Genomic DNA, 27,606 nt, shown 5'->3' on the forward strand with positions numbered 1-27,606 from the left:
CTTCACATGGCAGAAAAGGCAAGGGAGCTCTCTGGAGTTTTCCACTCATAAGGTCTAATTTGGGGAGCTCTCTGCCCTTATGACCTAATCTCATCCTAAAGGCTCAACCTCCAAATATCAACACACTGCAGATTAGATTTCAACATGTGTATTTTGGGGGGATACACTCAATTTATAGCAACTACCAAATTCCAGTCATTAGAACCATTTCCTCCCTTAGGTTGTGATGGCACATGTCCGTGAGGCTTTGTAAGAGTGCCCTATGATAAATCTTTAGATCAGCTTCAGATTGTTACCTGCCTTGTGTCGTTCATAGAAATAACTCTCCTACTACCCAGTATATTCAGAATTATGTCCTGCCCTGAGCCCTCCCTTACTCAGAAATCAGTCTTTCCAGATCCTCCTCTAAGCCTTATCTTTTTTGTGGTGGGATGAGAGGAGCGTCTTTCACAACTGGGAAAGATGCACACATTGCCAAGATGGAGAGAGAGAGTCTGGGTGATGTGTGTAAGTGTACATGCTCAAATAACACTGGACTAAGCTACTTGATATAGTTGTGATTTGGGACACATTACTTAACTTCCATGGGTCTCGATTCCCCATCTGTTCTGTGGAGAAAATGGCAGATCCTCCCTTGTGTGGTTGTTTTAAGAACCAAATAAGATAATCCCTGTAAAACATCTGCTCAGAGCTGGGCACGTAGAAAGTATACAGTAAACAGTATTTTTTATATAAAAGCCTGGGACTGACATGCTGGCAAAGAGAAGAATTCAGGGTCATGACATTTGGAAGATCAGAAATAGGAGGTCAGATTTTGAACCCAGGCTGTAGGGCCAGGGTCTTTACATCCAACCACTTATTGTAGTAAGGAAGGCAAAGTGAAATAAATAACAATACCATAAGTGCTCTATTAAATTTGAGTAATTCCAAGGTAGGAACACTTGGAGGTGGTAGATCTAACCCTATGGAATTGTTGAGATAGGGAAATGGGAAAGTAGAAATTTTCCTGAGAAAATGGCCTGAATGTAATTTATTACTACTAATAAATATAATTAATAATAAAATCATGAGGCAGCAGTAGGTGAAAAATGGAGGAAAAGGCATTCTGGGAAGAGTATTACACTCAAAGGCATGCATAGTGACCAGTTATCCATTTTAGTAATATTAAGACATTATTTTTTTTAATTTTTAATTTTTTATAAACATATATTTTTATCCCCAGGGGTACAGGTCTGTGAATCACCAGGTTTACACACTTCACAGCACTCACCAAAACACATACCCTCCCCAATGTCCATAATCCCACCCCCCTTCTCCCAACCCCCCTCCCCCCAGCAACCCTCAGTTTGTTTTGTGAGATTAAGAGTCACTTATGGTTTGTCTCCCTCCCAATCCCATCTTGTTTCATTGATTCTTCTTCTACCCACTTAAGCCACTATGTTGCATCACCACTTCCTCATATCAGGGAGATCATATGATAGATAAATGAGGCAGAAGAAGACATTATTTTTTCTATTCTTCCCCTCCCTCTTCTTCCATTTGCCATTTATTTATTTAAAATTTTTTTTAAATTTTTATTTATTTATTTGAGAGAGAGAAAGAGAGAGCACGCTCACGAGTTAGGCAAGGGGCAGAGAGAGAAGCAGACCCCCTGCCGAGCAGGAAGCCCGACATGGGTCTTGATCCCAGGTCCCCGGGATCATGACCTGAGCCGAAGGCAGATGCTTAACCTACTAAGCCACCCAGGCATCCCCATTTATTATTTTTTTAAGATTTAATTATTTATTTGAGAGAAAGAGAATGTGTGCCTGAGTGCAAATGGGGGGAAGGGCAGAGGGCAGAGCCTAATGTAAGACTCCATCCCAAAACCCTGACATCTAGACCTGAGGCAAAATCATGAGTCAGATGGTTAACTGACTGAGCCACCAAGGTGCCCTTCCATTTGCCATTTAAACCTTTTTCTAGCTTGTCTGGTCTAGATATACTGGTCTGATATATTCCTTTTAATACTAATAAGATATCATCATTCTGGAACCAAGTCCATAATTTTTAAGCTATGATCCAGAAATCAAAATTTCATTCTGAAACTCCTGCTGTTAAATTGCCATATTCTCCATTCTTGTCCAGAGACTCATCCTTGGATATACTTCAGTTTGCAGATCCTTTTATTCTGATTCTTCTCCAGAAGGTCTCTCTTCCCCTGCCTGTGGGATGAACCTCAATCCCAAAACTGTTCTATACTTTTAGTGGTACAGTGTTACACCTTCTTCATGAAAGTTGGAAGAGTGGTTAAGAGTTTTGATTGTAGAAGCCAAAAAATGTGGGTTTGAGTTTCAGTTCTGCTCCTTATTAACTGTCTATATTTGGGCAAATTATTGCACCTTAGTTTCCTGACCTGGAAATTGGGTTAATAACACTCATTTTCATACTGCTGTTACAAGGATTATTTTAGACCTCACATGTGATTTGCCCTCATTTTAGTTTCCTCCCTCTTTCTGTTATTCCTCTGCGTCATATTCCTCCTTTCTCCATTCCATTGGTACTGGCTTTTGTTCCATTCTAGCTTCTCAGAATCCTGACTGTACCACTTTTCTTTCTGTGTTGGTCTTTCATTTCTGTCCACACACTTTGTATGTGAGTAGATTGCTCTGCCTTTAACACAAGGTTAAATGGAGTACTACTCATTTATATCAGGAACTCAAACATAACCCATTCCCCACAGAAAACTGGGACAGTTCTCTTAGCTTCTTGACCTCTTCATCTGGATTTACTTTGAAATGAAACTATGGCCATTTTTAGTTTCTCTTATTTATTCTCTTTGCTACTCCACAATTCAAACTCCTAACTCAAACTTTACTTGATACTCTTACTCATGGGGAATTTTTGGCCAAGTGTTGGCTCTAGACCTTTACTTGGGCCAGCCCTAAGAGATGATGATGGACATTAGCCATGATCTACTCACCATAATGAGTCTTACTTAGAGATTTTGCTGTGATATTTAATACTATTGAGAACGTGGATTTACTATTAACATAACTGCTTCAACTAACAAAGACGAATCAGAATTGTGTGGAGGAGTCATGCCTGGCCAGAAGAGGGGGTAGCAGCTATTTTCATTGACTTTTAGTGTATTCTGACAGATGGCTGTAGCTTGGTATGAGGCTAACTGCCCTTGCTGGCTTTAGGCCAGTGTGACAGTCAACAGGATTATTTTTACAAAAGAAGAGTCAGGGCCATTGATGGAGGAGATTTTGGCAAAGAAAGGAAATAAATGAAATTTATATGACGCATGTTTGTGACCAGACTTTTAAAGCTAGTGTCTATCTTGGGGAAATAAGAAATATTCATTAATAGTGATGGCAGTGATTTAAGTATTTATGGACTAATACTCCTTAAATATTAACCCATAAATGTAAGTTCTCCAGTGGTAGTTATATTTCTTTGTTACATAGTACTACTAAAATATACCTAACATTTATAAGTAGGATTTTTTTCTTTAGTACATTTGCAATGGAAAAGTAGATTTAGAGACATAATTTTTTCTTTCAATAATGACTAAAGAAAAAAACTCAGAATGTACATATTCAGTGCTTAGATCTAACAATATCTCATGCTTTAATCCTTTAACAGCACTGGGGTTAGCAAAATCTATCTTCAGCCACAGATTTAAAGATTCTTTTTAAGACGGGAAAAGACTTCGTAGAACTAATCTATGCCCTATAAATCCTGTTTACTACAGATGAGCAGGAATCAACCAAGCTTTTCAGCCTACACCAAATGATGGATGTGGAATATGTTGAATTTACATGAAGGAGAATTCTGTAGCCTTAAAAATTCTTGATCTCACAAAACAAACTGAGGTCGCCGGGGGAGGGGGTTTGGGAGAAGGGGGTGGGATTATGGACATTGGGGAGGGTATGTGCTTTTGTGAGTGCTGTGAAGTGTGTAAGCCTGGTGATTCACAGACCTGTACCCCAGGGGATAAAAATATATGTTTATAAAAAATAAAAAATTATAAAAAAAAAAAAAAAAAAAAAAAAAAAAAAATATATATGTTACATAGGGAGAGTAAAAATAGATCTATAATAGTCTATTGTGCTAAAGCAGTGAAGAGCAGTATTTTGGAGATTATCGTGATACAGTCTCTAGTCACTTTGGTGGTGGTATTATTTTTTAAAAAATGCTTTTGATTTGAATATTTTCAGTTTCACTTTCAAAGTATAAGCCATAGGCAAACATAATGTGTTTCATTTTATAAGGAAAGGAAATTTCACCATAGGTGAGATGAAATCTGGTGTTAATATGGAGACTCTTTTTTTTTTAGCAATTCAAATGTGAATCTAAACAGATGTTTCAGGGAATTTTTTAAAAAATGAGTTGGTTGGTGAAATATGTGAGTGTACCAAACCAAAATTAAGGGTTTTTTTTAAAGATTTTTATTTATTTATTTGAGAGGGAGGGAGGAGAGGGAGAGGGAGAAGCAGGCCTCCCCACTGAGCAGGGAGCCGGATGCAGGGCTCAATCCCAGGGGATCATGATCTGAGCAGGAGGCAGACACCCAACCAGCTCAGCCACCCAGGTGCCCCCAAGATTAAATTTTAAAGGAATCTCTGTACAAGACTTTTTGCCTCCGCTCCATCATATATACTTACCTATCCTGGGTTGTATATTTAAAATAGAAATACCTGGTTTTGATCAAAAGAGATACTAGTTCTTAAAAATTTCATTGACTACAAAGTTACTTATCCAGTTAATCATAATAAATATTTACATTGCCATGTCAAGTTAATAGACACTTGTCTGTTACATTTTACTAGAAGTATGAAATGTATTTGAAGTAACAAAGAATGATTTTCCTATCAATTATTCTCATTTTCTACAGAGGGGTGTCTGTGTGTGTGTGTGTGTGTGTGTGTGTGTGTGAAAGACATTCTACTAAACATCTCCCTTTGGGAGAACCCAGCTGGCTCTTTATTAATTCCACAACACAAAAATGTTTGCAGCTTTAAAAGCAGAAGATAAGATCAGGTTAAGTCTTGAGGTCTTTGAAATGTCTCTGTAAGAATTGTGAAAGTGTGGTACTGACTATTCCATTTAAAGAACAAGAAAACTCAAAAAGAATTGTCCCCTTTGGCGAAGAGATAAGCAAATAAACAGTAACATCTGCTTCTCCATTCTGTTAATCTTTTCTGGTGTGATATCTGAGTATATAAGAATGTGTGTAATGTGAATATGTAAAATGAAAAACAGTTCAATATAAATACTATGATAACTTAATTCTAGCATAAATAAGTTTTTGTAAATTTTGACAAATATTTGTTGAGTGCCCACCATGGATCAGCCAGTATTCTAGTTGCTGAGGCTACAACAGAGAACAAAACAGGAAAAACCCCTGCCTTTATGGAGCTTACATTCTAGTGAGGGAGCCAGCCTTTATCCTCAGATTTAATTATATTGGGGCTAATAATAATTTAGGACCAGGGATCTATAGATGTAGTATGGGAGAAGGAGGAAAGGAGTCAAAAATACCTCTTAGAAGCCTTTCTTAACCTGCCTTTGCTTTCCCACAGTACCTTTCATAGAATTTTCCCTTATCTGTGGGCTCCCAGCATCCTGTGTGTATGCTTATGAGGACCTTATTCCATAGTACATTTGCACTCTCCAAATATTTTATTTACTTGTCTTTATTCACTGTTGTGACTTGAGTGAAGGACTATGTCTTCCTTTTTTGCTTTGATTCCTCAGTGCTTAGATAATATTGTTCAACAAAATTTTTGTAAGGTATATGGACAGAGTGAGCAGAGAATTATAGATGGAGTAGATTTCTGAAATTGGAAATAGTAATTGGTTGGAGAAGATAATGAGGTTTGTTTTGGGAATGTTGAAACATCCATGAGGGACATCCATACTGGAAATGCTCAATATCCAATAAATAGTTGAAAATAAGGATCTGGGTCCCAGGAGAGAAAGAAAGAGAAAGTTTTCCTCCTACCACCTACCAAATGCTTGCTCTATGCTGAACATTTCGTCAAGCCATTATCACATTTATTCTTAACTTACATTTTTTAAAACTGAGGCTTAAAGAAGTTGAACAATATGTTGCAAGGTCACCAGTTAGTATGTAATGGAGCTAGTTCACTCCTGTGTCTGTCTGATTCCAGAGCTCATGATAGACATGAATAATGGAGAATTTCATGGGTAGACATAATAATTGAATTTCCATGAGTGACGGAGGAAACACTGAAAAACCTAGACAGGGTTTAGTGCAAGAAGTAGACCATAAACCAAACCATCACACCATTTACATCTTAGAGTAGTTCATGAAAGAAAATAAGCCGGCATAGATAATTGAGGAGTAATCATGGAAGAGAAGACACAACGGAAACAATTTCAAGGAGATCACCATCACCATTTTCAAATGCTTCAGAGGAGTGAACTTGAATGTGGATGAGAAGAGACCATTCTTTCTGTCAACTACATACAGACTTGTTGACTTTGAAGCAGCCAATTTCAGTAGAGTGACGAGACTGAAGCTAGACTGCAGTGGGTTGAAAGAATTGGTAAGTGGTGAGAAAATGGAAGTGGAAGGTAGACTACACTTCCGAAATGGAATAGTAGATTGAGAGGAAGCTGAATTAGGACAAAACTTTCATATAAATTGAAAGGAGGAAAAAAAGAGGGGAGGCTACATTCAATGTGGAGGTCGATAGTAGTCACCAGTAGAGCAGTATAGTTGATAGAAAGAAACCAACAGACCAAGTTGGAGATCAAGTTTCCTTACTGGTAACAAACGTGGAAACTTGCAGGAATGGTCACATAATGCGGAAGAACCCTAAATGATCTCTTACAGTGGTAGAGGTTTTTCCAGGCTGCCAGGTTTCAACAAGGGAATACCGCTGATGATGCCACCACCTCTGGGGATTATAAGTCCCTTAGTGCAAGAAGTTTGTTTTTCCTATTCTTACAGTAGAGGGTGGCCCTAAACCCTTTCACCCTTATTTAATGTTGGCTGAAATATAAGTCATATTTGATAAAAGGGCAAGCAGCTATCACTGGCCAACCCAAGATTATCATTTAGACTTCCTGTCTCCATCTGTCATACACAAAACACTAGGTAGTCCTCTGTTGCTAATGAAGATACTTAATAGTGACATATGTACACACAGGGCTTTCATAGACATTATAAAATCTAACTTGTGATTATTTTTAATTCAACTATCAAAATATCAAGTATAACATAAAAACACAGATATCACTGATTCTTTCCTTTTCTAGTGTAATATTACTCTCCCAAATAAATTGACTTTCTCTTCTGAAAGAAAATATTCACACTCTGCTATTTCCCCTACCTTTCGACTAAAATAATTGTTTTTCTTTAAAATCTGTAACAGTCTTATTCTTCCACATTTTGTCATTCAGTAGTATTTTATGGTAACATGGCTGGTTACTTTTTAATAGATACATTTTCAACTAAATGCTTTTTCTTATTTGCCATCTTCCTAAGACTCAGACTGTAGACAATATATATTGTATATATATGTGTGTATGTCTGTGTGCAAATGTGGGTATATGTGCCTATGTTAGTGTGTATGTATAAGTTTCTGTTCTTCAGAGTCCTTTTGCTGGTTATTTCATTTTAACACGAAACAACCCTGAGAAGGTAGACATAATAGAAATTATGCCCAACTTAAAAATGAGGAAACTAAGTCATGGGAAATTTTACTAATGTGTCCCTATGGCAGTTTAGAGCAAGAATTGGAGCTAGAATTCAAATCTCCCTGCAGCCAATCCAATATTCTTTGCACTCTAACAGTTTGTCTCTGGAATGTAAGCTATCCCTTTTTGTCTTTCAGTGAATATTTATAGTTCAGCTAAATTTCCCTGCCTGGAGATGTAATCTACGTTTTATTCCATTTATATTAAAATCTTGATGAGCCTAATGCCCAGAAAACTGGGGGTTCTGGTTAATTGGATTTGGTGAATAGCTTAAGGTTAAATAGAGCTTTTTAAAAATTGCCATTCTTGTTGAAAATCATTCTTAAATATGAATCTACTTTCCATTTTAATCCAAATGATCATAATTTAATCTATTATAATTGAAAATCTTACGTTAAGTAGGGGTTGTCATTCTGAACATGATTTTTTTTTATTGTATAGCACTTTGAATGTAGAAAATATTGTAGAGTGAACAAAATGCATCATGGTTCCAAGATATCCTTTGTGAATTTTGGGTGGCCTTTCCTGAGTAGTTGAAAAAACACTGGATTTAGAACTGGAAATCTTGAGACCAAGTCCAAATCTGCCACTAAATAGCTATGTGACCTTCATAATGTCTCTTTCTTCCTCTCCAACCTCGTTTTGCAGTCAGGTGAGGGAATAAAGCTAGATGGTATTTGATGTCCTTTTGGTCTTTACTTTCGCTGTTATTCTGTAGCTTGTGTTCTTATTACTTGCTCTTCTGCTGAAAGAATCCTGCTCAGGGTATCTTTCCAGTTAGTTGGATGCTAATGAATTACAAGATTACAGATTCTAAGTCAGATATCTAATAAGTCAGATAAATTGAAATTAAACAGTCATGATTCCTTCAAAATTTCCAGAAGCCAAGAAGAAATGAGGAAAACACTGCACATCCCTATCAGGGGTAATGCTAATAGCAGACAAACATAGGAAACCAATCTTAGGCCAGTACAAGACTAGTCTGTGAACACGTTTTACCCCATACACATAGGTGCTCAATAGAAGTTTATTAAATACATGAATTTAAAAACAAAACCCTTTATAGAGACAGGATTCAAGATGCAACACCTCATAAAGACGTCTACCTTGCCTTGGGTCATATTGAGAAGCCCCCAGTGTTTCAGAATTTTCTTTCAATTTGCCATTTTCTGTCTAATTAAGAAATAAATATAACTTTACTTTATGTTTATTATTCAAAGATAAAAATGCAACCTGTGTTGGGTTTAAGTTCCAACCAGACATTTCTGTACTCCATTCTGTGAATCTATGATGATACTTTTTTCTGAGTACTGACAATGATGCCAAGAGAAAACAAGTTTAGACTCAATATTATATTTGCCAAATAGAGATGTATATTTAGAGGTCAGAGAAGTGCGTGGAATGATTATATTCTTGAAATTGACCTGACCTTGTTTATCTCCTTGTGCTGTCTCTGACTAATTAAAGCAAACCAATGGGTTTCTTCTTTGTACTCTTGAATCCATGCAGCATGGAACCAGAGAGAGAATATTTCCCTGGAAGGAATGCCTGGTTTCCACAAATTCTCCTGTGTTCACGTGGGATTTTAGTTTCTGAGCTTTAGAGCATAGCACAAAGCTAAATTTGACTGTTTCTTAGGTGACCTTACCTGAGGGGGGGGTTAATGTTGTTTCAATTGCTATGATTATTGTATATTCTGCATGTTTTAATAAGTATATCAGGGTTTGGATTTATGCCTTGTGACAGTTCTTGAGAGGTACAATTTGAACAGCAATTCTAAAAATTGAAAGTAGAAAGTGTTTTCTATTCTCCATATCTTACAAAGATTTCCTTGTTTGGTCAGCAGGGGTAAAAGTTGGAGGTAATTATGAGTGAGCTGAACGTGCTCCCCGGCCCCAGGATTCAGGGTATTTGCTTGGATAATAAACCAATCCCAAGTGCAGATAGCCTCAAGGGAGGAACAGCTGTGAGGTTGGAAGGAAGATAAGATCATGAGTGACTGGCAAGAAAATCTTTTTTTCTGGGAGTCTTATAAAGAATGACAGATTCCCTCCCACAGGGATGTTGAAAACTTCAAACTTCAAAAATGCATGCTCCAATCAGAGGAATAGTTTTAGACCAACGTTTCTCAACCTCAATATGGCATTTCAGGCTGTATGATTCTTTGTTGTGGGCACTTTCCCATGCATAATAGAATGTTCAGCAGCATTCCTAGCCTCTTACCCACTAGATGCCAGGAGCACCCTCCCCCTAGTTGTGTCAACCAAGCATATCTCCAGACAATGCTAAATGTCCCTTGTGGACCAATTCATCCCAAATTGACAAACACCATTTTAGACTAATGGTGAAACAAAATCTTTTGTTTCCTTACCTACTCACTTTACTCAACCCCTCTTAAGATTCTAGCAGTTTCTTTTGTTCCCTTCCCATCTTCCCTCTTCATATTCCTTTCTTCTGAAGACTTTGTTAGTGGGTTTAGATAATTCTCTAGTTTATAGTATAATTTGTGTTGGAAACCGCTGCTATAAATTGAATGTTTGGATCTCCCCAAAATGCATCTATTGAAAACCGAGATGATGGTGTTAGGTGGGGCCTCTGGGGGATGATTAGGTCCTTAGATCCTGAGGGTGGAGCCTTCATGAATGGGGACTAGTGCCCTTGTGAAAGAGGCCTCCGATTGCTCTCTGACCCCTTCTACCCACTAGATGCCCACAGCAGGCTGGGGAACAATCTGCCCTTCACCAGAACCCTACCATGCTGACACCTCGATCTCAGACTTCCAACTTCCAGAACTGTAAGAAATATATTTCTGTTGTTTATAAATAAAGAACTGAAGTTGATGGTATTTTGTTATAGCAGTTCTAACAGACTAAAGCAACCGCTAAACTAAATCCATTTAGCTCTAGGTTTCCCCACCCCCACCAACTGGTTTCCTTTTCATATAGAGGTAACCCCTTATATAACTTTATCCCCAATTAACTTGTCATATCCTGCATTTCTGTGTGAGAGTCTTAAGCAAGAGGAATATATTTTTGACTGTGTATCAGTTTGTATATATACTTAATTGGCCTGTTTTCTGGGAATACAAAACCTGGAAAAAGCAATGTATCACTGCTGACTATTTGGATCAGATCCAGACAGGGGAGCCCCAGGTGACCTCCAAAGCCACTAACAAATGATCCTATACCGTGGCATATATAGCCATATCTATCTATCTCTATCAAATTTCCTTTCTTATTCCATTCCTTTTTCGTCTATGCTCTTCATTCTCCCTTTGTTCATTCTTTGTTCTCTCTCTCTTGAATTTACTTTAGATCTACACTACTCTTGGGCATTTCGTAGCTCTTCTGATATTGTTCTTTGCTGAAAAGCTTACAGGGACACAGAAGCCTGAAAGAAAATGGCACATTTGGGAAACCACGCATGACAGGATGGCCAGAGCTTAGAGTTCATTGGAAATAATGGCAGTAGTGAGTTTGAGAGGTCTGCGGAGGGCAGACTGTAAAGGACCTTAATAAAGTAGTGTACCTTCATTCCAAAAATAGGAAAAACACATTAAAGTAGCTACAAATGCCACTACCCAAAGATAGTTACTATTAAGATTTCTGTGTTTTCTTCTAGATCTTATCTCTGTAGAGTAAGGATTTAGAGTTGGAGTTGTTTGTGTGTGAGTGTGTGTGTGTGTGTGTGTGTGTGTGTACAGCACCTAGCTTTGCTTGTACTGTAGGAGTTGTTTTTTCTGCCAACATGGAAAATTATTCATTGCCTTAGAAATTATTTGGTTAATGAAAGAGAAATGCTTTAAAATTAAATCAGGTAAAGGGGAGGTTTTTTAAAAATGATATAAGATAATCTCCCAGGGAAAGAAAAGGACAATAAATACAGCCATGCCTAAAGAGAGATGGAACTTTCTCCGTTGTTCTCTTGCTTTCTGGAGCCGCATGATGTCTCATTACTGTTTCTTTCTGCACATATTCTCTCTTCTAAGGTGTCACTTTAGATGGAATTTGTTTATCTGTTCCCCTATCATGTTGTCACTCCAACTCTGGCTCAACATAACTTTCATCTTGGCTTCCCTAGATGATGAGTTTCTGTGTCTAGATTTCTGAGACAGGGAGAGGGAGAGAATACGATTGTCTCCAAGGTTGGTTATCCAGTTCTACTGCAGTTAACTCTGATTACAAGCAATGCAGAGTGGGATTGGGACAGTCATGGATAAGGGTGCTCTGTGCAGGCTCTGCTGAGAGACAATTATCGGCATAATATGCTAATGTGGTTGAAATTCTTAATACAACTTCATAATATTCCATGGAATGAACATACTAGCCCCCCCCCCATATTTGAGTCTGGTCTTTTAGTCATTGGATGAGTAAGGAGACCGAGGATCCTGGATGGAAGAGTTCTAGGGAAGAAGACTGGGAATATCAGGTATCACTTTTGCTCACACTTCCGATGAGCCAGAATTCACATGACCATACCTAATGGAAATGTGACTGGGAAATATAGTCCATGTGTCCAGGAAATAAGGCAAACAAGAATGCTGGTGAGGAACAGACAGCTTCTGCCTCAGGCCGTTTCTTTGATTTTGAGATTGATAGTTCACAGGACAGCCGTGCCTTTTGTCAGTCTGTCCCTCAGAGAAATGTTAGACTGGATAGGTTAGAGGACTGATTTGAGTGTCATTTCTTCCTTTAAAGCATTATAAAGCATTTTTTACTTTAATGCACATGTATGAGTAAGACAAACCACTAAAAGCTAATATAAGGCTAATGTTGATCAACACCCTTCAAACAGTGCATTAGAATGATTATCTGTATTTTCAAACTGAAGAACTTAGTGGGAAATGCTTAGGTTCTCTTCTTACTATACTCCTTTGAAATACTCTTTCTTTAAAATCAGGTGTCCTGGGGTGCCTGGGTGGCTCAGTGGGTTAATCCTCTGCCTTCGGCTCAGGTCATGATCTCAGGGTCCTGGGATCGAGCCCTGCATCAGGGCACTCTGCTTGGCAGGGGGCCTGCTTCCTCCTCTCTGCCTCCTCTCTGCCTGTGTCTCTGCCTACTTGTGATCTCTGTCTGTCAAATAAATAAATAAAATCTTTAAAAAAAATCAGGTGTCCTTGTCAATAGATTACAGTTCAATTAAAACAAATACAGAAATGTTTGCCATGTCACCTGGCTCTTAACATAAATGGGGAAAATACATATCTGTAGAAAATAAGGACGAATAAAAAAGTAATCAAGGCATAGAATACTCTGCCCACTACCCACTTCTCTAAAAAGAAAGATAAATAAGTAAGCCAAGTAACCAGTGATACCAAGTCTATAAAACCAGCAAGTTGCTCTGTTAAGTAAAATTGGGAGTGGACATTGAGTTTGTAAAGAGACGTAAAATCTAATTTCTTCCCAAAATCAAGATTTTTTTTAAAAATCCCAGAAAGGGGCGCCTGGGTGGCTCAGTGGGTTAAGCCACTGCCTTCGGCTCAGGTCATGATCTCAGGGTCCTGGGATCGAGTCCCACATCGGGCTCTCTGCTCAGCAGGGAGTCTGCTTCCTCCTCTCTCTCTCTCTGCCTGCCTCTCTGCCTACTTGTGATCTCTCTCTGTCAAATAAATAAATAAAATCTTAAAAAAAAAAATCCCAGAAAGGTTGGGGCCTGGTTTAATTTCAAACATGTACCCATAAATTCTGCCTTGATCACATGCTTATTCCCATTTAAAATGGTCCCTGTTGGGAAATGAACTACAGAAAACTCTGGAGCAGAATTCCACTATTCCTTCATGGAAATGATGTATACAATCATAATAGGATTCAAAATTTCACCCACCAACAGCTTTTTAAATTTTTTTGAGTTTGAAGAGAGATTACAGCTTTCACAGCATACCTTAGGAACTAAATTACTATTAAGTATAAAGAAAATGAAAAATTGGTAAGCTTACTTATCTAAGTAAATAATTTTTATGTTTTGGCCTGAGCCTTTTCAAACAGGAATATTTACATTAATAGAAAATATTAATTTGATATTTACCCCTCAACTAGTGTAGGATTTTTTAATAAACATTTTTTAAATTAAAGTTATATCTACAGAGAATGGATCTAACCTGGAAAATGAGAATGAGAGTGTGTCTTGAAAAGGCACTATTATAAAATAGAGGATGATTGTTTATTTTAATTTATTTTGGGGTCCACTAAAGCAACTCAATCAAACAGAATATATAATAATTTCTTTCTCCAGCCTTTATATATCTATGCCAGCACACCTAGCTCAAACTTATCTCTGAATATCCTGTTACAGAAATTTTTAATTTATATAGGGAAGTCTGATAACACTATTACATAAAAGATGTTCTGATGTCTTTCATATTCTAAAAAGGAAGACATGACAATTAGCTCACTGTGTACCCTCCTGATATCATTTTGTCATTTCTGTAATTTTAGGACTTGAAACAAATATTTCCATAAAAACATCTTCAGTGGAATACTAAACATATATATTCAGTTTGAGAAGAAAATACCAAATGATCACATGAGTTAAGAAGATTTTGTTAACTAGTGATTAACATTATGAATCATACCAGTGATGTCATAAGTTAATATGAAGTCAATATGTGCACAGTGGTTAAGTAAATGGGTTTTATTGTTCATGCATGAGTTTAAAACTATTTACTGAGCACCTACTATTTGCTATGCACCATTCTAGATGCTGAGGTTATAGCAGTAAATAAGACAGACACTTCTACTCTCATGTAGCTTATATCCAATAATCAACAAAACTGAAGTAGATTCCCAGCTCGGTCACTTACCAGTTGTGTGAACTTGAGAAATTTATTTAACTTTAATAGCTGATTCTCAGCCTCCTAAACTGTATATGCACAATAGCACCTTCCTTTATGAGGTTATTGTGAGGATTCAGTGATAAGGAAGCACAAGGTATTTTAGCAGAGTGCCTAGTACATAGATGTGGTTTAGTGTATGGTCATTGCTGTTGCCATTATTATTAGCAGCAATTATTTTTAATTATTAGTATTTTTATTAACAATGATTCATTACCCAAATGTCTTACAAAAAGAGATGAAATATGAATTAACTATTTCTTTGATTCATTCCTTTTAGATTATGTGAAAACAAAATGAAAGCTTATAGTTGCCCTTTTACATTCAATAAACCAAGAGATATTTGCCCACAAGTGAAACTTAGTTTAGAATTCCCAAGCCTCATTCATTCTGCACAGTGAATCAAGAGCTTTTTAGAAGAAGCAAAGGCATCATACAAATCAATATATATATTCATTGAGTACCTTTGAAGTATGAGACAACATACGTAGAAATTAAGACTTGGTCCCTGCGCTCAAGGAATACACAATACAGGCAGGGTAGATATTCTGATTAAAAGAAGAGCAGGAGTAATAGCCACAAAAATATTTTTTTTAAGATTTTATTTATTTGTTTGACAGACAGAGATCATAAGTAGGCAGAGAGGCAGGCAGAGAGAGAGGGGAGGAAGCAGGCTCCCTGCTGAGCAGAGAGCCTGATGTGGGGCTCGATCCCAGGACCCTGGGATCATGACCTAAGCCGAAGGCAGAGGCTTTAACCCACTGAGCCAACCAGGCACCCCCACAAAAGATTTTTAAGATAGCTCTCCTGTTAGCTACAAACTACCTCACTTGCAAAATTACAATATCAGTCTAAACCATAGCATTGCCATTCAAGTATAAACAGTAGAACTAATGCTTAAACCTAGAAAAATTAAGGCTTAGATGGGTATCCTGAAACTCTTTAAAAAGAAAAAAAATGCGTAAAAATACACAACAGAGAGAGAGTATAGATTTTTTTTTTTATAAACACTTAGGATGTAATGTTTGGAGGGGATATATGGGCAGGGATAGCTTAAAATTTGGAAGAAAGAACCCTCTAGCAAATAAAATGAAATCCTCCCTTACGTAGCCATTAGGAGAGAAATACAATTTGTTACCTTAGGAGGTTGTCCAAGGTGGTAATTCCATTGAGGTTCAGAAAGAGTTTGGATGAATACTCTTTAGGAGAGCATATTCTAAAAAGGACTATGAGGAATGGCCTACGAAAGACAAACTAGAGATGCTGAGGTTGATAATTTTGACTAGTAACCACACTTTTCTGCAAAATAACATTAGGTGTTCTTGTCAGAGAAGAAAATGGAGCTGACCCAGCATGGAGTGTTTTAAAATTTTCTCACGTTTTTGAAAGCATAAGAATAAATACCTATGAATAGACATTTCTCCAATGATGCTATAAAAATATCCAGCAAGCCTACAGAAAGATACTCAGCATCATCAGTCATCAGAGGAATGCAAACCCAAAAGCACAATGAGATGCCACTTCACACCCATTAGGATGGCTACCATCGAAAAAGAAAAGGACAGCAGGAAGGAAGGAAGGGAGAGAGAGAGGGAAAGGAAAAGAAAGGAAAAAAGAAAAGAATAGAATTTAGTGTTAGTGAAGATGTAGAAAAATGGAGCCTGTGTGCACTATTAGAGGGATTGTAAAATGGTGCAACCGCTATGGAAAATAATATGGAGATCCTTCAAAAAATTAAAAATAGAGGTGTTGTATGATCCAACAATCCTACTTTGGGGCATATACTCAAAAGAATTGAAAAAGGATCTAAGAACATATTTGCACACTCATGTTCATTATTCACAATAGCAAGAAGAGGAAGCAGCCCAGATGTACATGGATATATCAACAGGCAAAGAAAATGTGGTAGGTACATATAATAGAATATGATTCGACCTTGAAAAGGAAGGATATCTTGTCCTGTGCTACACATGAGGTAACTTCTTATGCTAAGCGAAATAAACTACAAAAAGACAAATACTGTATCATTCCACATATATGAAGTATCTAAACTAGTCCAGTTCATAGAAAGAAAACAAAGTGGTTGGTTCCCAGGGGCTGAGGGAAGGGGGAAAATGAGACTGCTTAATGGGTATAGAGTTTCATATTTGTAAGATAAAAATTTCTGGAGACCTGTTTCACAACAACCTTAATAAAGGCTACTGAACTGAACTGTACCCTTAAAAAATGGTTAGGATGGGTCCACCCGTTGGCTCAGTTGGTAGAACATGCAACTCTTGATCTCAGGGTCGTGTGTTCAAACCCCACAGTGGGCATGGAACCCACTTAAAATAAAAAATGAAAACAAATAGGATGGTAAATTTTATATTTTGTAATTTTTTATCATAATAAAAATGCATTTAATAATTTTTTAAATGAATATATGTCTAAATGCCACAATTCTCTCTGAATGTGATTTGGCCATAATAACTTGACTCAAGGCTTTTTCATTTCAGTCTTCTGTTTTATTTTATTTTTTTTTAAATCACCCTCAGCTGTGAACTGGAAATAAGTTGAATTCCTTCTTCTGGGTATAAAAATGAGTCAAATGTTTATAGCTAAGGGAATACAGGTTTAGATATTCATCTCATAAGCATGTTTACAAGATGTAAAAGAAAAAACTTCATTGGTTATTTATGCATCTGTTGTTCAAAAGCTGTAGATTTCTGTCTATTTCCTATAGAATTTTAAGTGCCACATTAAATCACATTATTTAGTGCTAACAGATACCCTCAGAATTATGTAGCATGAGGGGTTTGGAAAGAGAGAGTACATTTTCCCCTTTCTTATAGATGATTTTAAAATCCTTACAGGAACATTTATTATATTCCCACTTACCACCACTGGGTCTCATCAGTCTTGAAGATATTTTTTTTTCTCAATTTCCTCATATGCCCATTTCCTTTTGGCAATATCTTGCTTTTCCTTTTTAAATTTGAACTTGAATATTAAAACAGATGCAAAGGAGAGTACTACTTACACATAAACTCTTGAACTGCATTTTTATCATTTGCTCTGTGCAAAAAACCCAATTGTATGAAATTGATAGCAACATTTTAGTATATCCTCCGGTCCCCAGGGAAAAGCAATGTGCTTAGACAGATGATCTGATTTTATGAGCACATAGCTGAAGTCTAGTACTGCGCATTTGTCTTTATGCTCCTACTTTTTTCAGGGACTATGAAAACACATTTAGGCAGTAGTTTCACTTTCCAACAATGGACTGCAAAGCCTTTGACAATACGTAGCATTTGCAGTGCTGTCTTTCATGATGCATATCAAAGTATAGATCACTTGAGCAAAGATTCTTAATCTCAGCTTGTTAATAAGAAAACAGGAACCTTACTATATGAACTCATTTTATTATCTACCCTCACTGAGGGCTGTGATTTGGATTCCACTCAAATATGAATTAGTTTAAATGTTGCTCTGCTGCGACTGCTGAATTTATTCATTATGCTGTAATATTTTACTTATGAAACTGCATTTGGAAATCCTTTGGTGTATATCACGATGAAATTACAGTGCTTGGGGATATTGATTATTGCTTGTAATTGCCATCATAATAGCCAACAATTCTCTGTCTTTCTTTGTCTTTCTTCTCCCCCTTAATGATATACTAAACCAAATCAATATCCAACATATGGGGCCACTTACATTGTCTCGAAAATCTGATTGTTCTCCTTCATAAATATGTAAAAGATCGAAGATTTTATCTCCAATCACTGGGTGAAAAGCACTCCCATACTGCTGGATTTCCCTTTTATCCTACAGGAACATATCAGGGTGTTGCTGTGCAGGACTGGTTATACCTAAGTGACATCTTGTCACCTCCACAGTAACCACCAGTTTGTTAGTGGTGAGGAGATGGGGAGGCTGCTCCACTCTGCTGTCCATAAAGTGTTACATGTCTTGCTCACTAGTAAATTAGATAGCCAGAGGGGAAAAGATCAGCTGGAAGCACTAACCAAACAGTAAAGAACAAGTTCCCCTCCTTATAAATGGAAGAGATGGTTTCAGGGACTAAAGAGGAAGTACAGGGGAACCTGGTTGGCTCAGTTGGTTATGCGTTTGCCTTCGGCTTGGTCATGATCCCATGGTCATGATCTAGCACCGCATCAGGTTCCTTGCTCAGTGGGGGAGTCTGCTTCTCTCTCTGCCTGCCACTCCCCCTGCTTATGTGCTTTCTCTCTGTCAAATAAATAAATAAAATCTTTAGCTAGATAGATGATAGATAGATAGATAGAGAGATAGAGAGATAGATAGATGATAAATAGCACAATTAAATGGAAGGAGTATAATGGTGTGAGTCACTTTTTCAATATATTTATCCCTTATTTCTAACTATATACTGTTTGTTTCTCCATTCTGGGGATACTTTAGGTAACTTTAGAAGCAGTAATAACTCCTTTTCCATCTTAACAACTAAAAGGTAACTTCATTGTAATGCTTCAACGTTCATCCAAAATATTTAAGGTGGTCTTTAAAACTTACCTTAGTTTTGAGATAAGTGACATATGGAAGAATAGACATGTATTATGTAGTACTGTTTAAATGGATTGTTATCTGTTTAGCCTGGATCAGTTAACCCAGGAGCTTAGAACCTGGTGGTAGTCCAGTGAAGACTGGTTGACAGGTCACCTGGTGCAGAGGAAATACATTCTTTTGGAAGTCCCTGATTCCAAGTTCATTTATGCCATTAAGTACCTGTGCTACTTTTAGGTAGTCCATTTCATTTTCTGGGCCTTGGTTTCCCTAACTGCAAAATCGGCGTGCTGGGCTAGTAGATAATCACGGAGATCCCTTCTTTCAACTCTGTAATTCTTTAGCTATCATTCTCATGTTTGTCACTGTTCCCAAGGGGAACAGGGTAAATGTGGCTCAATTCAGTATTACCCACGTGCTTCTTCTGTACCTTAACAGGTCTGCATTCGTACCTTGATATGTCCGTGACCTGCCTCACCCAGCAGAGTCAAGGTTAAGAGCAATTGGCGGCTCTGGAGCCGGCCTGCTTGTGTTTGAGACAACTTCCCCAGTTACTAGCTGTGGGACCAAGAACAACTTAACCTCTCTGTGCCTTGCTTTTCTTATCTGTAAATGGAGATATTTATTTTAATGGGGTTGTTGTGAAGATGAAATGATATACTGGTTTATTAATTACTTAGAACCATACTCGGCACAAGTGAGCACTTAATGAATGTTACCTCTTGTCATCATTATAATAACTACTATTATCACTACTTTATTCCTGCTGAAAACCTCTTTTGGTCTCTGTTTCTTCATCTGAAAGAAGAGACTAATAGTATCAGCCTCATAAATGTATGAGGACCAAAATATTGCACATAAAGTGCCTGGTGCCTGGACTTTCTAGGTGCTCAGTAAATCATGTTCACATAAACAGAACCAGCTATGCATATGGTTGGTATTAAACAGTGCATTTTTTCCACTTACCCCACCTACCTTTTTTCTGATAACTTGTTACAAAGGCAGTACAAGATCAAGGCAGAGAACTTCAAAAAAAAAAAAATACTACTATTTTTACATGAGCTTATATTTTTTTTTTCATTTTAAAAATTGTATCCTGGGGCATCTGGGTGGCTCAGTTGGTTTAAGCATCTGCCTTTGGCTTAGGTCGTGATCTCAGGGTCCTGGGACTGAGTCCCACATCAGGCTCTCTGCTCAGCGGGGAGCCTGCTTCTCCCTTTCCCTCTCGCTCGATCTCTCTCTCTCAAATAAATAAATGAAATCTTTTTTTTTTTAAATTGTATCTTATTGCCCATACTGTTTTGAAACCTACCTTTCTTCCCTTGTTGATCTCTTTAAACACTTCCTAGTGAAGAGATCTTCTTCTACAGTACCATTTGTAATGGCTATACGGTATTTTACTACGTGTTTGTAAAATAATTTACTTAATCAAGTACTTATTATTGAGCACTTGGGTGTTTAATTTGCACTATTCCAAATTACACTGAAATGAACGATTTGTATACATTGTCAGACACATCATTTCCTAAGGATAAATTATTGCAGGCTGCATATTTAAAATCTTCTGATACTAATGACAAATTGCCCTCCAGAAAGGCTTGCGAATGTGTAGCAGCAACCCTGCCCTTTATATAACCTTTACCCTTATGGTACTAACACAGAATTCTCTAATGTGGAGATTTTTCATGAACTGGCAGCTTAGACAGTTGTTTTTTCCTCTAAACATATATGCTTTTGTTCTTTAAAGTGAAAGTTGGAAATCAGACTTATAATAGTCTTCATGATTTATACATTTGGTCGTGTGTGACAGGGTGATGTTGGCTCTCTAGTGGAGGGGTTTCTTATAGTTAAAATGTAACACTAGAATGTGCTTTGCTTAACAGTGCATTCTACTGCTCCAGGCAGCACAGTAGAGAGGTTAAGATTAAGGATTTTTGGAACCAAAGTGACCTGGGTTCCTATACTGGCTCTATCATTCACGTACTAGGAGGATGTGGGCAAGTTTTTTTTTAAAACCTTCTTAGGCCTCCATTTTCTTAAATTCACAATGAGGATAATAATACAGCCTATTTATTTTTAAAAAGATTTCATTTATTTATTTGATAGAGAGAGACTACAAGTAGGCAGAGCTGGAGGCAGAGAGAGAGGAGAAGCAGGCTCCCCGCTGAGCAGAGAGCCCAAAGTGGGGCTCGATTCCAGGACCCTGGGATCATGACCTGAGCTGAAGGCAGAGGCTTAAATGACTGAGCCACCCAGGTGCCCCAATATAGCCTATTTCATATGAGTGAAGACTCACTGAGATTATGTGTTTAACACAAAGCCTGGCACATAGCACTCAGTAAGTGTAAAGTACATGCACAAAAACATACTTTAATGTATTTGTTTTTGGCAGCTCCTTCCATGTCCCTAAATCAGTACTGTTTATGAAATATCCATATTGCAATAGTCATAAGCAGTCAGTAATCATCATATAGTAATTTAGACATGACAGCAGCATGAAGTTCTAGAACAGGCAAAATTAATACATGGTAGGAAAGATGCTAAGTAGTAGTTACCTGGGGAGGTGGGGTAGGGACTTAGAAAGGCAAGAGGGAACTTCCTGTGGTGATGGGAATGTTCTCTCTCTTGATATAGGTTTATGTTGCACAGATGATTGCATTTGTCAAACCTCAGCAAATGTATACTTAAAATTTGTGCATTTCATCATGTATATTTTTTTTATTGAAACATACTTACATATAACATTATGTAAATTTAAGGTGTACAACCTGTTGATTTGATACATTTATATATTGCACCATAATTGTCAATGTAGCATTAGTTAACATCTTTATAATGTTGCATAATTATCATTTCTTCTTTGTGGTGGAAATAATTAAAATCTCAATTAGCAAGCTTGATGGTTATAATACATACAGTTGTCTATAGTGACTGTACTGTACATTACATCTTCAGGACTTACTTATATTCTAGTTGCAAGTTTATACCCTTAAACATCTTTCCTATTCTCTGACCTCTCAGGCCCTGGTTACCAGCATTCTGTTTTCTGTTTTTATGAGTTCATGGATAGACCTTGAGGGCATTATGCTAAATGAGATAAGTCAGACAGAGAAAGACAAATACAGCATGATACCACTTATATGTGGAATCTAAAAGAGTTCAACTCGTCATGGATAAATTTTACACTTAAAAATCTGTAAAAAAATGTTGAACTCTAGATAATATGCAAGTTAAAAGGGAAGGATAATATTCTGATATATGCAATTTACTTTGAAAGGCTGGAAAGTTAAGATGGACTGATGTATGAAGGCAGGAATGGAGATATGGATAAGTATGTGATAAAGTTAGTATAGTCATATGTTAACTGTAGCATCTAGTTGGTAAGTATATGCGTGTTTACATAAAATCCTTTCAACTTGGCTGTATGTTTGACAATTTTTATAATAAAATATTGCTTGAAAATATGTCTGTGAAAGCTAAGCCCTAAATAAATATACTGGTTTCTAGACCATTCAGATTTCAAAAATGCCTGATGATACTTCTCATTTGTTTTTTTTTTTTTTTTTTTTTTTTTTTTTTTTTTTTTTTTTTTTTTTTTTTTTTTTTTTTTTTTTTTAAAGATTTTATTTATTTATTTGACAGAGAGAAATCACAAGTAGTCGGAGAGGCAGGCAGAGATAGAGAGAGAAGCAGGCTCCCTGCTGAGCAGAGAGCCCGATGTGGGACTCGATCCCAGGACCCTGAGATCATGACCTGAGCCGAAGGCAGCGGCTTAACCCACCGAGCCACCCAGGCGCCCCATCTCATTTGTTTTTGAATCAACTCTTGAGTATCATATTTAACAACAAGGAGCAGGATAGTGAATAACATCAAATGTGAATGTCAGCACTGAAGAGTCTGAGAAATTCACTAGCCAGCAATCAGGGAACAGAGGATCTCTTTCTGCCTCCTAAAGGTCTAAATGAGAAAACAAAGGAGACCACCAAATGCAATTTGGAATTAAATGTTAGGTAGATGAAAATTTTGAGACTCTGTCAGTTTTCCTGAGCCTGTCAATGTGTGATTGTTGGAAATGAGTGGGGCTTGTGTTTTTGTAACAACTGGCTTTGTTTGTTGTTGTTGTTGTTGTTTGTTTTCATTTAAATTCAATTAGTCAACATAGTACATCATTAGTTTCAGAGGTAATGTTCAAGAATCCATCAGTTGCATATAAGGACCAGTGCTGGCTTTGGTTTTTATAGCCCCAACTTGTGTTTCCTTTTCCCAGGCATTTCCTGTTTAAACATGGATCTGGTTCCTCGGCTATCTTCAGTGCAGCAAGTCAGAACTACCCACTGACGTCCAATACCGTGTACTCACCCCCTCCCAGGCCACTTCCTCGAAGCACCTTTTCCAGACCTGCCTTTACCTTTAACAAACCTTACAGGTGCTGCAACTGGAAGTGCACGGCCTTGAGCGCCACTGCAATCACGGTGACTTTGGCCTTGTTGCTAGCCTATGTGATTGGTAAGCCTTTTCTTCCATGCCTGTTTTCTTCTTAATCAAATCTTGTTTTGCTTGCGGTGGAGGTCCGGGGTGGGGAGCCGTGAGGGTCTCTCTTAACTCAGACCTAGAATTTGAAGCAAGACTTAGTATTATAGTATTATAAATAACAAATGGATTGCTAATGAATGTTGTTTTGGTCTTTTTTTTTTTTTTTTTGCACTTCCTAACTTTAAATACTGCTGAGGAGAGTAAGGAATGCTTTTTGAGAAGAAATATTTATACTACTAACGCAGTCTTATTGATTGCAATTACTGTAGTTAACCATTTTCCCTTCAATTAAAAGGTTGTTATGGTTTTCTCATTAGAAGTCATAAGTACCAATCTACAATAGCTTCTTAAATTATAGTTAAACAATAATACTGCTACTGGATTTTCAGGTAGCAATTTCATTAAAGTAGTAGTTATTTGGAAGCTATCGGAAAATCCAGGGCATAATTTCTCCCCAAGAATTTAGTTTTACACTGGGATTTTTTAAAAAATGTATTCTTATTTTCACACGGAAAATGGCTATGGAATTGTATAGATACTATAGAGAAGTAAAGGAGAAAACAGTTGTGAAGCACTCTTTCCACACGTTTAAGAAAAATATTGTTTGGAGTCACTCTGATTAAAGTCACCCTCACTTGGTAGCAAATTGTATTGATTTTGGGGATGGCATTTTATTTTGACTGAACATTAATTTCTTTGCTTGAGTGGTTCTGCAGTCTAAAATGTAAATTAACTAAAGAAACATGCACTTGTGGAAGCACTATTCCTAGAATGAATAGAATATCGTTGTAGAAAAAAATTCTATCCAGGTATGGCACTGGCGACTTCTTTTCAGGTTTAACCCTGTTTCCTAATTGAAGCAGAATTACTCATGAGGATACAATGAATATGATTCTGAGAAGTAGATCACAATGGGTTTAGACTTTCTTATAATCATAAATAATAAGGGAAGTTTGGTGTATTTTGATTTATTCAAAATGTGAACAATAAGAAAGTTCCCTTAACCAGATTTATTGGAGTCCTAGAGCTGGGGCTCCTAAGTTAATAGATTTATTTTGTAGGGAAGTCACTGATAATGTCAAAAGTATAGGATCATAGCCTATATTGATGTTCATAATTATCTCTTTTATATTTTTATCATGCTATCTGAATACATTTGAACAATGCTTCTATTAAATGTGGGTAACATTACCTATAATATTAAATATTTGTCTTTTATCTCAGACATTTTAAGGTAACCCAACATGTATGTTTATTTGGTTTGTAATAGCCTGTAGTGATAAATAACGCTGAAGGAATGAAGGTATTGGACGAGAAAGTACTATAATACAAACCCAGTTTTAATATGGAATCATTCAAAACAAGAAGTAATTTGAGAAATTTAAATACGTTAGAGGCCCTTTTAAATGTTCTTGTTCAATTATGAGACAAACTCTTATCTTACAGGTTATCGTCTCTTACCTGTTACTATATAGAGAGATAATGTTTTAGATATAAGACCTAACCCCTGGTATAAACAAATCCAGATAATAACAAGCTCTTTATTAATAAGTTAGATGGTGTTCAAGCCTGTTTCCATGTAAATTTATTATGATAGCCACTCTGGTATTGAAACTCTGAGACTTGTTTATTCATTTGTATATTTATTGAATTCATAAGTGAAAATAGATCATTTCAGTCATTTCCAAGTCTGCCTTTTTTTTTTTTTTCCCCCTGTGGCCAAGTCTGCCTTTTTTTATAGGGTAAACAATAGAATATGATGTCGACATGACAGTAAGGTAACATAGCGTGGTCATTATTTTCAGACCTCTACCCCTTATTAGGCATGGTAGCTTGGGCAAATTATTTAGCCTTTTAAGGCCTGCATTTCCTCATCTGTTAAATGGGCCTAAAACAGTACCTATAACACAGAGTTGTTGTGAGAATTAAATGAGTCAATATAACTAAAGAACTTGGAATAGTACCCAAAACACAGTAGGTATACTATAAATGTTAAATATTATTATTGTTGTTGTTATCATCATTCTCTTTATAACTATGCTTCACTATTAAAAGTCAGTGGTTCTCAGAAGTAACCATTTTGTTCACAGCTGTATCTGAGCACCGGGGTCGGTGCCTGGCACATAACAATCCTATCGGGGAAATTTGTTGACAGAAATGACTAATGCTAAGCATTTTACTTGTATTAGCTCATTTAATTCTCACAACAATCCTTAAGGGCAGGTATCAGTATTATATATAGTATAGAGATGAGTAAACTGAAGCACAGCAAAGAGAAGAGTGTCCATAAAGGTCATATTGAGATTAAGAGGTTGCATCCCTGAGAAGTGGGATCCTTAGCCTTATGCCAGAGTGGACTGACTCCAGAGCTCACACCCTTCAGCACTAGGTCTTGCTGCCCCTCTAACACTCCAGTAAACTCTGCAGCTTACTGACTTCTTAGTCTGCTAAATAAATCCACCAATTTTTTCTTACTAAATTACAAAGTAAGTTACATTTACCAGGTCATCCACTGCAATGGTGTGTGCAGCTAAGCTTTGTTGATTGGTGGGAGTTATCTGTCGAAGTCATTTACTTTGTGACTTTTAGATGTAGAAATATCAGGCTAATTGCTGTAGCACAGTAGGTTGAATGGGTTCAAAATGAGATGTTAATGGCTAATGCCAGAACTTTTTTCCAAGTTCTGTCATGAACTGAACATTATGTGACTTTGGATAAGCCCTTTAAAATCCGTTCCTCTACCCCATCTGTGCTATATTGCTAACCACCTCAAGAGGGTAGAGTAAGAAATCATCAGTAGGCATACAGGTGAAAGATGTCACATAAGAACTGTAACATACAAGATGATTTTCAAGTGGCTTTCTGTGGTTGAAGTAAAAAAGTATTACATTTCAAAAATATGAAACTATTTCACTCTCCACTCTTGCCGAGTCTATAAGAGTCATCAGGATTTTTTTTTTCAATCCCCCTTTACAGTTGCTGTTTAACCCAAGTAAAATCTTATTTACTGCTTCTGTTTCCCGTGCAAATTCCTTTCTGCTCTTCTATTTTCCTCTATTATCCATTATACATAACCTTCAGATACTAATGTCTAGGCACTGTGCCGCCCTCAGTCCACTGGGGGAAATCCCATTGATATCAATGGGACATCAGTAGACTCTGTAGACATTATGGCTCTGTAAGTGGACATTGGAAAACTATGGAAATTCAGCACGTGAAAAGCCAGAGCTAGGTTGTTTGGGCAACCAGCCCCATCCCCACACCTACTCACCCTGTCTTTTGGGTCACCAAGAGAGTAATTCCTTTAAATAAGTTTTTAGGTCATAAAATTTGGTGATGGGAGGCATGGAAAGGTACTAATTATATGAAGGTATCATGGAATGGCTATTGTCATCACTTTCCCATAAATCTGTACTATTTTCCATGTGAATCAAAAAATATGTCCTTGGGGCACCTGGGTGGCTCAGTGTGTTGAAGCCTCTGCCTCCGGCTCGGGTCGTGGTCCCAGGGTCCTGGGATCGAGCCCCGCATCGGGCTCTCTGCTCAGCCGGGAGCCTGCTTCCCTCTCTCTGCCTGCCTCTCTGTCTGCTTGTGATCTCCGTCTGTAAAATAAAAAAATAATAATAATTTAAAAAAAAAAAAAAAAAAAAAAAAATATGTCCTTATGCTTCATCCTCTCTGATATTTTGGCATCAGTGATGTATCAGTGCCAGACAGAAGCACATTTGCTTGAATTTACAAATAAGCTGTATGAAGTAGTAGTCAGGAAGACAGACGACCACATGCAAGGCATCTAGAGAAGGAGAGGTTAAGGTACTTCATCAATGGTTGTGAAGGGCACAAATGCAGCTTCTCTGGTAATCTTTGATGTTTTGATCAAGTTTATCCACAGTCAGCACTTTCTATAAAAGGCAGTAGAGACTCACAGGAATACATTGTGCCTGGAGTCAAATGGCCTGCTGCACAGAATGTGTTGGAGGAGAGTAGGTATTTCTGGCTCTCAA

The 27,606-nt window shown here is 37.2% G+C and overlaps 1 protein-coding gene across 1 annotated transcript in view; it reads left to right on the top strand.

Moving 5' to 3' along the window:
• Nucleotides 1–27,606, top strand: part of TENM1 (teneurin transmembrane protein 1) — a 797,330-nt gene that overhangs the window by 455,924 nt on the left and 313,800 nt on the right. The window contains exon 7 of the mRNA XM_045068252.1: nucleotides 23,337–23,575. Within this exon, the coding sequence (XP_044924187.1) occupies nucleotides 23,337–23,575 (239 nt within the window). The remainder of the gene's footprint in view (nucleotides 1–23,336; nucleotides 23,576–27,606) is intronic.

Source organism: Mustela putorius, unplaced genomic scaffold (assembly GCF_011764305.1).
Source record: "Mustela putorius furo isolate JIRA1106 unplaced genomic scaffold, ASM1176430v1.1 tig00003901_pilon_pilon_pilon, whole genome shotgun sequence".
Classification (NCBI taxonomy): Eukaryota; Metazoa; Chordata; class Mammalia; order Carnivora; family Mustelidae; genus Mustela; species Mustela putorius.